This window comes from Cryptotermes secundus, unplaced genomic scaffold (assembly GCF_002891405.2).
Source record: "Cryptotermes secundus unplaced genomic scaffold, Csec_1.0 scaffold533, whole genome shotgun sequence".
NCBI lineage: Eukaryota > Metazoa > Arthropoda > Insecta > Blattodea > Kalotermitidae > Cryptotermes > Cryptotermes secundus.
In genome coordinates, this window is record NW_019731275.1 from 1048066 (window position 1) to 1064785 (window position 16720).

General features: G+C 39.0%; 1 protein-coding gene across 4 annotated transcripts in view; it reads right to left on the minus strand.

Annotated features, from left to right (window-relative positions):
* The window catches only part of LOC111866837 (facilitated trehalose transporter Tret1), a 98916-nt gene that overhangs the window by 44551 nt on the left and 37645 nt on the right, over nt 1–16720 (minus strand). The window contains exons 1-2 of one of the 4 annotated variants that reach the window (XM_023856143.2): nt 15983–16119; nt 4081–6287 (exon numbers count right to left, since the gene is read on the minus strand). The exons of 2 other annotated variants lie outside the window; for them this stretch is intronic. In XM_023856143.2, coding sequence (XP_023711911.1) covers nt 4698–6287; nt 15983–16033 — 1641 coding nt within the window. In that variant the 5' untranslated portion in view covers nt 16034–16119 and the 3' untranslated portion in view covers nt 4081–4697. Of the gene's footprint in view, nt 1–4080; nt 6288–15982; nt 16120–16720 lie in introns of those variants that run through there. One more of the 4 variants, XM_023856144.2, reaches the window with a different exon arrangement.

Sequence of the window (16720 nt, forward strand, 5' to 3'; positions counted from 1 at the left end):
TGACCACCAACCTGGGAGTTAGTGGAGTAGAGTGAGTCGGTTGGTGACTCAGTGAGTCAGTGAGAGGACTGCTGAGATTCAGCCATTGTGAGCCGTTGCTGTGAGAAACTGTAAGCAGAGGCCGGGGGTATTTCGGCGACCCAGAGGAAGTCTTAAGTGTGCACTATAGTGAAATGCAGAATGTGTGAATTAGCAATAGCGCTGTAGTTGCTTGTATTCACAGATCTCTAAGTGTCCAATACATCCAATTATCAGTCCAATAGCCGTCTGTAGTCACAATCACGTGACAGTGTTTTAAGGCTTCTACTATATGTGGAGAAAATTGTATAATGTCCACTTGTCGGGCTGTTTCTCAACAGTAATCAGTAATCACATTCAGTTTAACTCGATTTCCGTAGTTACGTTGTAAACACTCTTCCTTTTCCGCCTTGGTATATGGTCTTTTTGCTGCACCGCAAAATATGGACTATTTACTAGCAGTTTCCTGAATTTTCCGCTCACAGCAAATATGGTTATTGGGTTGAAACATCCATTTGCAAATAACAAATATCTGGATAGTCGAAGAGGGTAAAATAAAAGCGGACTTGTTTTGCCGACATGGCTAAATTACATAGTGTTGTATTTACTACTATATACTTCACGTCGTTTGAATCGACTCTTGAAAAAACTCAAATAATTGTTGCGTGACCTTCAATTATTTGTATCTGTGAGGAAGATCTCCAACTAAAATAATCCGAAGGCTAGCCGTGCTGGTAGGTAAAACGTATTATGTCGCTTTTCTTTGTTTGTCCGTACATTTTCAGGATAAATATGAGAACAGTTATTCACAGTTATCTGGTTCTTCAGATACGAAACATTAACTAAATTCACTTTCTCAACACAAGAAAAGTGCTGTCTAGGATTTCCAGCTCGTAAAATCCCATTGGGTCTCATGACCAAATTTTTGTTCGTTCCAAGACCCCTTTTGTGTTTGATAATAGGGTCATTTCTTCGACGAGAGGGGGGCCTGATCTAAACAGGAGCCACATTTGTTGCCCCGTTTCTGCATGGGTTTATCCTCACTGACATATTTGTGATAAATTATAAGCTATTGTAACGGATTTGATCGATGCGTTGCCAGGCAACAGCTCTGTAAACACAGTCCAACACGCTACAATAGACGAAGCTATGCTTTCTACAGATCCGACCCTCGCGCCAATAGATTGGAGGGATAGCTAGCATATGATATGTGTTTACTATAGGTTGATGTCCGTGAGCTGTAAGCTCAGAGCGAATGGGAACTAGGGGTACAGAAGAGTACAAGAGGTCAGCCTGAGAGGATTTAACGTGTAATGTGAAGACATTATGTGTGCTATAGTGCAGTGGTCTTGGAAGTGTGTGATTTAGTAAGGCTTTTATTGTTCCTGTGCTATAGATCCGTGAAGACTAGAGCAAATAAACTGAAGAGATTAGCGTGGAGTGCTGTGTATTGTCAAAATCAGCACTAGTGTAGAATATTAATTGTAGTTACTACATGTAAGTATCCAATAATCCAATTACCAATCAGAACTCCGTCTTTGGTCACTCATACATGGCACACTATCTACTGATCAGGCAATATATGGTATAATAAGTGATCATGCACAACACCAAAACAAACTCATTATTTTACACAGTTTAATTCACAAGCAGTTTAATGTGATACATTATGGTTCATACTAAGGAAAACATTAACATCATTATCACAGCAACATACACACCACCTTCAATTTTTGCCATGACAAACCAGGGTATTCGTTGAAACCTGATTCGTGATCGACTCCAATTTTTTTTTTCGTCTACTGGAATACCTTACCTATACGTGAGACTTTATGTTCTTACAGTGGTGATTAGGAAGAGTAATATCTTCCGGGATGTGACGCCGTGTAGTGAGGTAGAGGTTTACCGATGTTACGGAGGAATGTATAGGGGCACGCGGTAGCGTAGTTGGTTGAGGCACTATGCTACAAGCCGGAAGGTCGCGGGTTCAAATCCCGATGAGGTAATTGGATATTTTCAATTGACCTACTCCTTCCAGCAGCACTGTGGTCCTGGGGTCGACTCAGCCTCTAACAGAAATGAGTACCAGGAATATTCTTGGGGGTAAAGGGCGGCCGGCGCGAAAGGCTGACAACCTTATCGCCATCTATGAGCCGATTGTCTAGAAAATGTGGGAGCCTCCACGGCCTGTTACAGGGATACATTTACTTTTTCATTTTTACGGAGGAATGTATTGCCTCCGTGTTCAAGATCAACGAGTAAGTCCAGTAAGCAGCAAACAGTGACTTTGAAGATTGAGGCAGTACTTTCCTCCGTAACGTACGTAAGCTTCTACCAGATTACATGCAACTACAATCAGAAAGATAGTACGCTTCACGTTACAAATATTTAGTGCACAATTCCTCGCTTTACGATAGAGTGTTCGCTAAAGAGAAATTATTTTCTTGTTCATTTGAGAGTACCAACTCTAATAGAGCGACCTAATTCAGTATATATATATATGCTTATAAGCAATAGTTGGAGTAAATGCTCTGAGATAAGTTAATAATACCGAAACAGAAATATCAGCTTCAAAATTTAGCACGCAACAAAAATATAGCACGAAGTAAGCAACCCGTTGGGAGAAGGGATCCAGGACTGGAAACACACGCGTGGTTTCGCCCTAATCACGATTCATTCGGCATGCCGAAAATATGTATATTAATACTCGGAAACCTTTAACGCGCAAATTATTTAATTTAAAATTCTTAAAACGAGGAGTTATCGCACAATAATTTAATGCATTATACTGAACTGAGAACCTTTTCTTATTTAAGATCAACATAAAATTCCATATAAATAAACCCGTAATTCTGACAATATTATTTCATACGCGTGACTTCGGTTCACATAGGACGGGTCCTTAAACGCAAGGTCAGCATGTAAATCAGTAAGTTTCAACAAACTGGCTGTAAACTCCCACGTTTCAGCATCATTCATGCTCCTTACCCATCCATACTTGATTTCGTTGCACTGTCAAGAACTTCCATTTGTGTTACCTTGTAATTTGGTACCAGCACCAAATAGATCGACAGAAAAAGTATACAAGAAGCGCCAATATCAATAAAAAAGTTTCTTCCTGCGTCACGTACTCGGAATTTTGTATTGCTTCACAAAATTGCCCCTGGCTATAGAATCGAATACTGCAACAAATGTGACAGGATATACACGTACGAGTGGCTTGTGTCAGAGCAACTTAAATTTAAAGAAGTTTAATTCATTCCAAAATTAAAAATAATCCTACACAAAGAGAAAGATATTTTCTGAAACTAATTAGAATACTAGAATGAAAGACGTAAAGAGTCTCTTATTACTAGAATACCTTCGGTTTAGTTCCTAAAATGAAGAATGTCTATTTATATCTGCTATTGTGGCCAAGTTGAACTTTGTTCGTTTGTTTAACTCTTCTGTGCACTGTATAAAGGACATAGTTTAATAAGACTGGGTGACTGTGATTTATGTATTGGATAGAATATGGATGTAGGCGATATTGACTTACAAGAGCATTTGTCTGGAACTCTGATAGGAATTATGGGAAATCCAAGTCAGGATATCCTATCTCTGAGTAGAGATTCCTACAAGGAACCTCTCGAATACGAGTAAAGCATGCCACCTACACTACAGCACCATTAAACTCAGGTTATTATTATGCACCATTGTTTGTAGTCCCTTCCACAAATATATGAGGTTTCGGCTTGAAGTAGGCGCCTCATTTCTGTGTTGTTAGTTCAATGAAGCAGCCCGAGTGTGTGTATGTATGAACAGAATTAAATGTAGACAGAAGAAATGAACAGTGTCAATAACTTTTTATTCTACATTGTTGATTTGAACGGAACATGTAAGTTGCATAAGTATAAAATCAATACAAAGTCCGTCGAGTGTAACAATGTTTTTTAGGTCACTTCTTTCTCACTCTTGCCTTACATGTTTCGGTTTTAGTAAAACCATCTTCAGAGGCACATGGTACTAACAAGAAAACACAGGCGTTGTTTCACTGTACACAGTATATATGCTGTGTGGGCACTGCTACAAATGTCGATGTGTAAAAGCACAACACTAGCTTGGAGTACTGAATGCACGTACAGAATGCACGTTCAACCTTCGTATTCCATCCGAAGTTGCCCTCGCGTTAAAACATCACTATTAAAATATTTAAAAAAATATTTAAAAGTTTAAGACTTTTAAAGTAAAATATAAAAATGTTAGGCTGCTTCTTAATTTATCCCGATGTTGGGAGATGTTACATTGTTACACTCGACGGACTTTGTATTGATTTTATGTATAATAGTGTAACGGACCAAAATGTAACAATTTAAAATTGCATAAGTATCTTTCTTCAGCGTCTAGTACATCTTCTGTAATCACCATGAGAAGTACCAAATTAACTTCAGGTATAGTAACATGCACTTCTTCCAGAACCTTTCAATGCTCACTATTCAGCTGAACACAAGATGTGAAATACATGTCTGGCTTCTATCCTAGCGCACTCTGTATCTTATGATAAGTACATAACAACCAATTTAATTGGACAAACATAGCCATATGCACAATCTATATCCTTAAACTAGACCGAAGGCCCTCAGAGCATGTGTGTCTTCTGTCTGGTTGTGTATTTCTATCTCACACAATTATCACAGTGTTCAGAACTTCGTACTATACACCTTCTGTTCAGCTGAACGGAAAACGTGACGTACAAGCATCCTCCTAAACGTACTGCTTACGATGAACAGGGCAATTGGATTGAAACATCCATTTGCAAACAACAAATGTTTTGACAAATAAAGGGCATAGATCATAATGGGCGTATTTTTGTCTACGCGCACCCAACGCGCTAAGAGCACCCATACCTGAAAAGGGAAGTAGGTTATCACAAACACGATAGCTAAGGCCATTGTCATTCGTGCGCTTCTGTTCCTCAGCTGTTCCTGAATCCTGTGACGCATTTCCCCGGGCATATCCCTGACGCTCTTTCTTAAGCGTTTGGCTATAAGAGTGCTAAACCCAAACATTATTGAGGGCATGACCAAACAGTACAAGAAGAAATTGAGGACAATTATGTATGAGAGACCACTTTCTTCCCTACCATAGTGACAAATTGGTCCATAAAAGTCTGGTAAGTACATAGTTGGCCATGCAATAGGTAACGGAAGAACCCAAACTATGATAATAGAGAGAAGGGTGACCCTAGAAGGTGTCCCGTTAACTGTTGAATTTCTGAAACCTGGCACGATTATACTAAAGCGTTGGGTGATGAGAGCTATGACGGCCAGAGCTCCTGTGCACCTCAGGAACTGTCGTAGTGCCAAAACAAACGTGCAAGACGTAACATATTCACGGGAACCACCTTCATAATGGAAGTAGGAATGGAGTGGAGCGTTGACACTCAAGTTGAGGATATCGCACACGGCTAGATTGATAATCATGACATTGGCCGCGGTCCGCAACTTTCGATGACGTATAAATATGAACAGAAGCATGCCGTTTCCCAGGAGACCTACTACCAAAATAATAGAATATATCGCTGGGTCAATATAGCGTCTCAATATTTGGTATTCATTTGATTTTCTCCATGAAATGTTACGATCACGAAGGAGCTGAGTAGATTTTGTCCTGTTCGGCACAAACACCACATTATGAATCGAAACATACCTCCATCTTATGGGAGGATCTATCACAGTAGTAAAGTTGTCCAGGGTTCCTGTGAGCTCTGGAGTTGCAGCTTCCGTCTCATTCCACGGAATCAAAATAATACTCAATGAAGAATTTCCGGTTGCTTCACTCAAAACATTTGTCACATCATTTGATACATCACTCTCTCCCACAAGAGTATAGTTCGTAAATTTATTTAAAGTTTGTAGCAATAGTACAATAGTTTCGGAATAGTTTACTCCTTCAAGAAAATCGTCAATTCGAATATTTTGAAACACTGTAGTATTGTTGGTAACTAACAGATCATTTTCTTCCACATCCGTTACGGAGACAGCTGCTTCGCCTAGTGGATTCTGACGTTCAACTAAATATGCCGCATACGTTTCAGACACGTTCGGATAGATGTTCGTTGCCACACTGTCTAAAATTTCAATCGTCTCCGTCGTGTTCTCTGACGCAGCAATTTCGCTGGTGGTAAATTTCGTCCCTTCTTGTTCTTGAGAACCTCCCTGAATTCCTCCCTCGGAGCTCCATGAAGACTGAATTGTAGGTGTCGTCACCAATGCGAGCGACAGATTCATCTGTGGAACAATAACGAATTTGGCTTTGGTACAGTTTGCAAATTACAGATGTGGTGTTTGTAAAAGAACTTTCCTTTCTATCGCCCACTCGTGGTCCTGTCTCAGCCATTTGTATAACGAAAGAGGAGTCTCGTTTAGATCGAGTATTTCTTTGTCTTGCTGTGATTACGCGTAATTCTGACAATATACACGTTCATTTATGTATATTTTATACATATTTAGGAATTATAGAAATATTGTTTATGTTTTTTCAGCGATGAAGTATAGAATTACGAAACAACATACAATTAAGGAAGGCAATAATCTCTACTTCTCCAAATAAGAATCGAAATGTTGAAGATCTGAGAGTTTTTGAGACCATTACGGAATGTCTCTATAGCTTTCCACTGGTTGTTATGAAAGCAGCACGGCAGGGGGCCCTATAAATTTCTCATCCTCACATTCTTCTCCTGGTTAATTTGTGCGTGTCTTTGTTCTCAAAACACTGTATAGAATCATAAATTCTCTTAACGAAGCTAATTGACACTGTGCACATTAAACTGCATGCTGAGAAACACTCAAATTTTCCTCCTATTTTTGGGTTGCAGATTGGAGATGTTACGTATGACGTACAATTTTTGCAAATGGCCGGGAATGGCATCCAAGGAGGATGACGTGGACTGTATGACTAGAGTGTTAGAGGTAGAATGTGGGCAGGAGGACCATGAATGAATATCACTCAAACCCAAAACATACTGGGGCATCTACTCAGAAGTGTTTAACATTAGAGTATGAATAACTAATTCAACCTGTCAAAAATATTAGTATCAAGAATCGAACCCGCGACCTTTCGGCTTGTAGCATAGTGCCTTAGTCAACTATTGGATTTTTCCGTTGACTTAACTTTTCCAGCCGCACTCTTGTCCTGGGTTGGTCTGAGCTTCTGAAAGAAATAAGTGTTAGGAATCTTCCTCGGGGTGAAGGGCGGCCGGCACGTAAGGATGACAACCTCACCGTCATCTGTGAGCCGATTGTCTACAAAATGTGTAAGCCTTGATATCTCAGAACCCTACAGGCTTCCGCGATCTGTTACAGGGATAGCTTTACCTCCCTTAATCTTTATCTTTACCTGCATTCTTGGATATAACGTTGCGTAGCTCTCAAATATCTACCGAAGGAATACGTCGTCTCCTTCTTGAGGGTCGAGGGGTAAGCTAATCGAGAAACTATCAGTGTCTGCTACCTGGTTCATTCTCCTTTCTTATTTAGTTTATTCTTGAAAATAGAGAACAAATATTTCTCCGAAACGTCTCTTCGCTTTCGACGGACTGCAGGATGATTTCGGCTAGAAGACAGGCCCCGTCTTACAAAAAATTGTTCACCACCTCCCTCAATGCCTTTCCAGGACTTCCCAAAGTTTGGTCAAAGATACGTACATTGATTAGTAAAAAGCACAGACCTCTAGGGTAGTTCACCCCCACCACTTAACAATATTTTTCACAATTTGCAATTTTAGTCTGGCATTGTCAGTGGCAATCTTGAGTGCGCTCTTTCCCTCGAACAGCGAACGAATCTAATTTCACTGTTGTCTGCAGCCTCACAACACTTATTATTATTATTATTATTATTATTATTATTATTATTATTATTATCTGGTGCAAAGGTTTATTTGAGGTTTAGTGCGAGTCTTGATAATGTTAGTCTAACTTATATCGGTGTTACTTTGCTATCTACTCAACTTAAGCAGACCAGAATCTGACGAAAAGCTAAACAAATTCATATAATTTCAGTAGCGAACGGCAGGAAGAATTTGTTTACGTTTTTATTAAGAAAAGTCCTTGTGTCTCTTGTGCTGTGTTACATTTTCAGCAACCAAAAGGCACAGTGTCGAGAGATGCTTTAAGACTAACCACATTGATTTTGACACAAACTTCCCTTTCAACTCTTATGTAAGGAAAATGAAAGAGTGTGTGATCTAAAAATGGAGCTTCAACAGCCTGTGTTTGTCAGGCGTGTTCAGCAACCGAAAATGTGCACCTTAGCGTCTTGCAGCGTCACACACGTTCCTTTAAAATTGAAGCAACATATTGAGGACAGAGAAATAGCCAAGGAGGCGATGTTGCCGGCAGTAGAATATCTGCTTTAAGATTTTGGGAACAAGGCAAAATTCCTGTGCTTGATTTAAGATGCCCAGCTCTTAGGTAACACAAAAATAAAAAGAACAGAAAAATTTTAAATAATCCTGGAGAACAACAGTTGAAAGACCAAAGAAGAAATATCTTATTTCTGTTCATCACGATTTGATGAGTCTACAGATGTGAATGATATTGCCCAGTTAGCAGTAATGGACATAATTTTTTACAAATTTTTCTGAATGGCAAAACGAGAGATGAAGAGTTTTATCATCCCTTCAAAAGAATATGCTTCCGATATGAAACTGCCACTCCAGACACTTCTGCCCATAACAATTGATGGAAAATCTTCAATGACATGTATCAGAAATGGATATTTAGGTCTGTACAGGAAAGATGAATCCATCCGGAGTTCATTGCATACTGCTGTATTATCCATCAAGAGTTTCTGTGTATAAAAGTGATCAACTTTACACAAGTTATAAAAAGTGGCAAATAAATAATAAATTCCACTCCGATTTGGCACCACACACTGTAGCCGTTTGGCTGATTATGGGCAAATTGTTTCAAAATTCCTGGAACTCATTTCACAGATTCAAGATTTCTTAGAATCCATACATGAGAAATAAGGGCAACTGATTTGCTCGTGCTTGATTCCATATTAATCACAGATTTAAATTCTAAACTTAATGTGTTAAATCTTGAATTCCAGGAGAAAGGCAAACACATTGCTGAAATGATTAGTTCAGCGAGAGAACTGAAAGCAATGCTGCGGTTATGGATATCTAATGTACGAAAGAAGACTGTACTTCATCTTCCGCGTCTAAAGAAAGTCTTGTCTTAAGCTGGTAAAGTGAAGCTATCACTGAAACAGGCCGTGAAGGCCCATAGGGGAGTGAGACGTTGAGGGTCCCACATTATTTAGACAATCGGCTCAAAGATGGTGGCAAATTTGCCAGCCTTACGCACAGGCCGCACTTTACTCCCCAGAAAAATTATTTAACTAATTCCTGGTACTCATTTCTGTTAGAGGCTGAGTGACCCCAGGGCCATAGTGTGGCTGGAAGGATTAGGTCAATTGATTAAAACCGTGACCTCATCGGGACTTGAATCCGCGACCTTCGGGCTTGTAGCAACTACGCTACCGCGTGCCCCGTAGGAAAAGAATTTCTAACCACGGTCATTTATGTGCCAGAAGAATTCCGAAGACGCTTCCAGGAGTTCAGTTCACTTGGAAAAGTAACAAAATTTGTTATAATCCCATTTAATGCCGTATATCGGTATGTCTCGGATTCGTTCATTCATCAGTAATCTGTCAAGACGACTGGTTCACAGCCTCTTACAAAACAGTTCCCCCACTTAATGCGATCTAGAGCTTTCTCCTTCAAAGTCTCGGATATAGCAACATTATTTGGGAAAAACTTTTCTAGCTGATGTCGGAAATCTTAAAATCTAAACAAGTAATATTCAAAGTGATATTCTGCTGCCCTCCTATGAAAACGACAAGATCGTTTGGAAACCATTTCACGAAATGGAGTACCACTTCTACAAAGGGGCTGCATTTAGGATCAACAGTCGCTTCGGTCAACCTATTTCTGTGAGGCACTCTTTCCAGGCGTAAAACAAATTAAATCGAAACATGGATAGAGATTCGAATAGCCTCATCTCAACGACTGTCTGCGAGTTGCAACCTCATTATTTGTCCCGGATTTGAAGGTACTGTGGAGGAAAAGCAGTGTCCAGTATCATGTTAACGATTAAAGTGACTTAAAATATGAAATATATTTGACATTTCAAAATAAAAACAAGAATTATGCAAATGTGAGATGAGGTGTCAGTAAATGTTGCTGGTTACCTCTGATTGTGGTAGGGAGTAAAAAAAGCTATAAGAATTTTTACATGAAGTATTAAGGACCTTTTAACTTATTAGAGATAATTTTATTTTTTAAATTAATTAAATTATTTTGAAGAATGTTCTGCATGGTGTCCATTTTGAATTACAATATCCTTCGAGGTACCTGAAGACCCCCTCCCCAAGAAAGAGGTGGTGACTCCTGGGCTATATATTGACAACGTCGTAAAACACACCACAAAAGAAAAATAGATCAGATTGTAATCCATCTTACAATTACGGAAATAATGCGTGTAAAACTCCTGACAGAACTCCTCACTTACGTTAATTCTACAAGAATTAGCTTCTTGAAAAGAACGCCACAAATTCAAGAACGAAAAATTGTATACTGACATCCGCGATCATCTTTCTACATATTTTATGTATGTCACGATGTTGCTATAAATGCTCTCATTATTAAGTACTTTTTCATGCAGTTAGGAAATAAGCGCGCAAGTGATAGATAGTGTCCATTTAGCATCGATTTTCACGCAATAGGAAGTCGGAAATCAATACTAATACATTTAATTTTATCAAATTTGAGATTCTCATGATGGTGGATTCAGGGTTTAGGATAGAGGCAGGAGATACGTCCAAAACCTTGGCACCACTGTAACAGAATACGCGGAATCAGATTCAAGAATATCGTAATTCTAAATTTAATTTCGATTCTTAACTGATCAGTAACAAGTCTAGGCTACTCTTACAAGGACCTCAACTCAAACTTAATAGATATTTCGATTGTAAGCCACAAGAATTACAGATGTCTGTATCGTTTTAATTTTTTAGTTTTCAGTATGATGTGGACCCTTTATTTAACGAAATACGAGGTAAAGTATTTTCTGTGCAGTAAGCTCTGCATAAGAGGATTGTATTGCCATCGGTGAATTCCTTCAATCAATTAATTAGCTTCAAACCTACGAGTTATAACAAAATCAAAAAAGATCTTTGTAAAAATTTGTACACGAATTTGCAATCCACTTTCCACCAATGTGTTTCCCTGAATATATATATATATTCATTTAAGTAATTTTGGCTTGTAATTTCAATCACAGTTTTCTCTTCGATACGTTTCAGATATTGAGATCTATAACATCAGTCTGGACTAGTGTGGAAATATGATTTTATTCAGCTGTCTTGGATTTAAATGGAGCTGTGAAGATTAAACATCTAATCGATAAGATTAATCTATAAAATTTAAAGTTGCCCCTGTGCGTAACTAACTAAACACCACGCCATGAAGGTGTATGGGGGGAGCAGACGTATAGATCAACATTTTCTTGACCTCGGCACTAACTTGAGGTGTGGGGTCAGCTTCACGTCCCGTCGCTTTAACCCCGGGGAGAGAACCCTAAATATCAATTGTATAGGAAGCTGGGAGGGCCCCAGAGCCGGTCTGGACGAAGAGGAGAAGATAAATTTTTTACCTTACTGGGGCTCCGACCCCTCGGTAGTCCAGCCCATAGCCAGTCGCTATGCTGACTATGCTAGCCCGTCTCCTAAGATTAATCCATAATCACATTATTTCCTTTTTTTGATTGTTTCACGACTCGATCAGTAAAACAAAAGTAAAGGTATCCCTGTAACAGGCCATGGAGGTCAATACGGTTGTGAGATGTTGAGATTCCTACATTTTATAGACAATCGGCTCACAGATGGCGGCAAGGTTGTCAGCCCTATGCGCCGGCCGCCCTTTATCCCCAAGAATATTCCTGGTACTCATTTCTGTTAGAGGCTGAGTCGAACCCAGAGCCATAGTGCGACTGGAAGGATTAGGTCAATTGAAAAAAATCCAATGACATCATCGGAACTTGAACCCGCGACATTCCGGCTTGTAGCATGGTGCCTCAACCGACTACGCTATCGATCAGTACTTATAAAAAAGAGCATCGATTGGTAGGCTTATGGGTGAATGATGAATTAGGAAGACTGAAAAGAAGTGGCCTTGGAATAATCTGGGTAATATCTCAACATATTTTGGAGGAACTGAGTAAAATAGCGAGAAACTCGGCCAAAATTTGGAAAAGGTGATCGTCACGAATACCAGTCTAGAGCGGCAATTTCCTCCCTTTTAATCACACATTTTATAATTCCGCTGACTATGTGAGCCAAGAACTGCAATAGAGCCGCCGTAATTTTGTTGTTTCAGAATACTAAATATGGCTCAAATAACAGCATCTGCTTCAATATACTCCATTTGTTATTCATTCTATTTAATTAGCATAATTAAATATAGTATTATTGGCCTGTTAGGGGGAATTTTTATTATCGGCTTAATTTCTTAACCACGAGCACAGAATTAAGGCCTCATCCTTGGCCGCACCATAGCTCAAGCGGTTAATGGCTGGCTTCCCACCGCGGCGGCCCGGGTTCAATCCCGGGTCAAGTGGGATTTGTGGTGGACAAAGTGGTCCTGGGGCGGGTTTTCTCTGAGTACTTCGGTTTCCCTTGCCAATCTTCATTCCATCAAATTCTCCATCATCATAATCACCCGGGGCAGGCTAAAGTAAGCCAATCAGTGGCCGCCGTGCCGAGTGGACTCAGTTGGATTCCACCCCCCACTAAGAGAATTAAAAAAAACTTTAAGACCTCATCCTTACGTACTCAGGTAAGCATGTTTCAGCCTGCAGGTTAGATTAATAATATAAAGTTAGCCCCAAAAAATGCATAAAAATACGTCAGCGTTAACATGCTACGGAATTCAAATTGCACTGGAGAAGAAAAGAGGAGGAGATTAAATTCGGGGAACGCTAGCCCATGCTCCGTTCAGAATATTCTCGTCTCCTGCCAGAAACCTGAACATCAGAATGTAGGGAGCTGTGATTTTAGCAGTTAGTTATCATATATGTGAAACTTTTCCTTCCGTCCTGAAGCAAGAACACATATTAACAGTAAAATTCATTACAATACATTTCCATAAAAAAAATTGTTTTGTCTTTTACGCCTTAACGTTTTTGGTTTAAGCCATTTCAGTGTGTTCCTTACTAAGTTATGTTATATAAATAAGCCTCGACTACGGAAACTTTCGATATAACTTTGCCTTATACATACAATTTTAACACTATAAAAATTAAAATGTAAAACTTGCAGTTTTAATAACACGCAATATTTTTTTTTCGCCCCAAATGTCTAAAATTTATCTCTTGGATTGTGTTACTTTGAATCATTTCTTTTAATAGTTCTGGCAATTGCGTTTATTGTTTCGTTACTTGCGCTTTCTTGACGTCTTTTTCTCATTCGAAATCATTTTTACAAATTTTATTAATTTATTGTTAGAAATAAAATTCACTATTTGCCTCCTGTAGCTTCAATTAGAATTCACACACGGGTTTCCTTTACTTCGAAATTTATTACGTTTTAAGCCTATGTCACTATAAGTTGAGTCATGACATTTATCGTGTTGTGATAAGGGATCTGGATAAATACAATTGAAATTAGCTTAATTAACGACATAGATAATTTCCACAATTTCACAATGAAATATTATTACATGTAATTATTACAAGTTTATAATTTTAACTTTAAATTTGTTTGAATAATATGATAGTATGTGAAAGTTAAATTTTATATAGTAGATGCTAATTAGCACAACTTCACTAGGTAAGGAAAGCTCAGATGATGGAACGAAGTAGCAAAGAATTTGATGCGAAACAAACCACTTATGAATTGTTGATACAAACACAACGTAGGAAATTGTTCTAAAGAAGACTGTGGAAATGTAGCCTATTCAATTCAGACGGATTGTCTGTGAGGACAGAATTTGGATCAAAAGAGCATAAAGAGCGGGAGACTGGAGACACATAGATAATTAGAAACTTCTACTTTTCATTGAATATTACTGGAATGCTCAAGAGGAGGAGGAAGAGATGGGTGCTCAGGGGGGAAGCGGAAGTGCACACAACCCGGAAACCTGAAGGCAGGACACAAATCCGGAGAAGTGGTAGTAAATTGAAAGATGGCCGCGCCATAGCTCAAGCGGTTTCGATCCCGGGTCTGGTCAAGAGGGATTTGTGATGGACAAAGTGGCGTTGGGGCAGGTTTTCTCCGAGTACTTCGGTTTCCCCTGCCAAAATTCATTACACCAGTTGCTCCACAATCACCCTCACCTATCATCTGGGACTGGTACAATAGCCCAGAAGTGGCCGCAGTACAAGGGACTTAGTCCCACCCCACTAGCAATAAGAAAAATTGAGAGTTATTGTAATGTGTATCCTAAAGAAAGGAATTGTGGGTTTGTGGACTGGATTCACCTGGTTCGGGATATGACCCATTAGCAGGTTCTCATGATCACAATAATGAACCCTATGATTCCTAAAAAATAGCATGGAATACCAAGCTTACCAAGAATGGATCTCTTCTATCAGATATTTGAAGTTCGAATATCTGTTCTTTAAGTTTGATGGAAATAGATACACATTTAAATAAGAGCATGTAATGAAATATGAAAGAGGAAGAAGTGGGCTACAGATATGTCATCGTCTCATTCACAATACTGCTGCATGAGGGGAAGGAATTTCTCCTAATATTATTTTTGAATGATTTATGTAGATATTAGATGTACCTATTATTTAGAATTCTCTTGGTCATTGCAAAATATACATTAAAAGAATAATTCTGGTGGAATTCACAACTAATTATCGTCTTAGTTGTTGTGGTTATCACCATCATCATCAACAACATAGTGTTTTAGTAGTATTTATCATATGGTAGCTTATGGCTTTTCGTAAGCAGTCTACACTACGGAGCAACACATATGCCGTTCTAATAATATGGCATGCTTCCAAAATTAACATTTACTGAAAGTATGTACCAGCAACATGAAGCGTGTGTAGTGCCTCACTGGGGTGTCTGAACAGCAGTCCGTTTGTCGTTGGTACCACTGACACACTTTTCATTTTCTAATTTTTCGATGTATTTTTTTATTCCAAACACTTCAATTTTATATTTCTCGCTATTGTTTACATCTATTATTAGTTTCATTATTATTATTATTCGTTCTACTACTTTTATTATTATTATGATTAGTTTTATTGTCTATTAATTTTAGCAATGATCTATAACTTATGTTGACAAAAAAATATAGACTTCACAAAAAACAGGAGCCGGGATAACTCAGTCGGTATAGCCACTGGCTACGGGTTGGAAGGCCGAGGTTTTGGAGTTAGGGTCCCGTTGGTGGCAAGAATTTTCTCTTCTCCGCGTTGTCCAGACCGGCTCTGGGGCCCACCCAGCCTCATATCCAATGGGTACCGGAGGCTCTTTCCCCTGAGATAAAGCGGCCGAGTCTTGAAGCTGACCACTCAATTCCAGGTGGCGTTGAAGTCAAGGAAATATGGATGTATACATCCACTCCCCCATACTCCTTTATGGCGCAGTGCACAGGGACAACTTTACCTTTACAAAAAATATCTTATCGCACAAGATATTAATATATGACCTAAAATATACACGATATTCACATCCACAACTTCGAAGTGAATCGTTTTTCGATGTGGTGATATTTTGAAGAGAGACAGAGAAAAATACACAATTAAAATCGAGATTCACAAAATTCCAAAGAATTAATTTGGAAGACACTTTGCCCTACTTGTAGTACACCTTTCTGTTCTTCTTTCAAACACTGAGAAGTTATTACCACTCCCTCTGTTCTTCACGCGCAGAAGGGCACTGCTGTAGACAAGAAATGTACCTACCACAATCCAGACAGGTCTGCTCAACATGTTTGCCGAATCGATACTGCACATCCTTCTGCAAAGTCTTTAACTCAGCACGATGTTTGTAGTCAATAATTCCAGCGAGAGAAAAAGCGTGAAACTAAACATGGACTATGCTCTCGCGTTTACATCCACGCAACCAATCACGGTGCGTTGTGACGTAACATACTGGAGGAAGACTGACATAAAAAGACGAGGATTTGTTGCCCAGCTGGAGTCGAGTAGGGGAATGTCGCTAACAGAACGGATCGTAGACAATCGTTTGTTTTTATGTATATTGTTGCGGAAGTATACAAACCCAGAAGGCATTACTGCGTTAATAACATAATTGAATTCGTCGAGGGGAATATATTTTATGGAAATGAACCAGATAATTGGATACGATATCCACACACTTATTTAAGATTATTAGACAGTTCTTTAATACTTCAAAGTCAGGCAGAGCTGTTCGGGACAGTATTTCTTTCCCCTTATAACATAATACACATATTTCAATCCCTTACTGCACAACGCGCAGATCTCTGTGTACATTAGTAACGTTTTAGTGTGTACCTCTGAACACACAATTGTGTGCATTACAACAATAGGTATTTCTCGTCACAACATAACACACAGAAATTGTATACTGTATACGTGCAGATATTTTGGGTTTTTGGACTTTATCCATCGTCCTGGTTTTTAAGATAACTAATAAAAACACGACGTTTCGGAAACTGG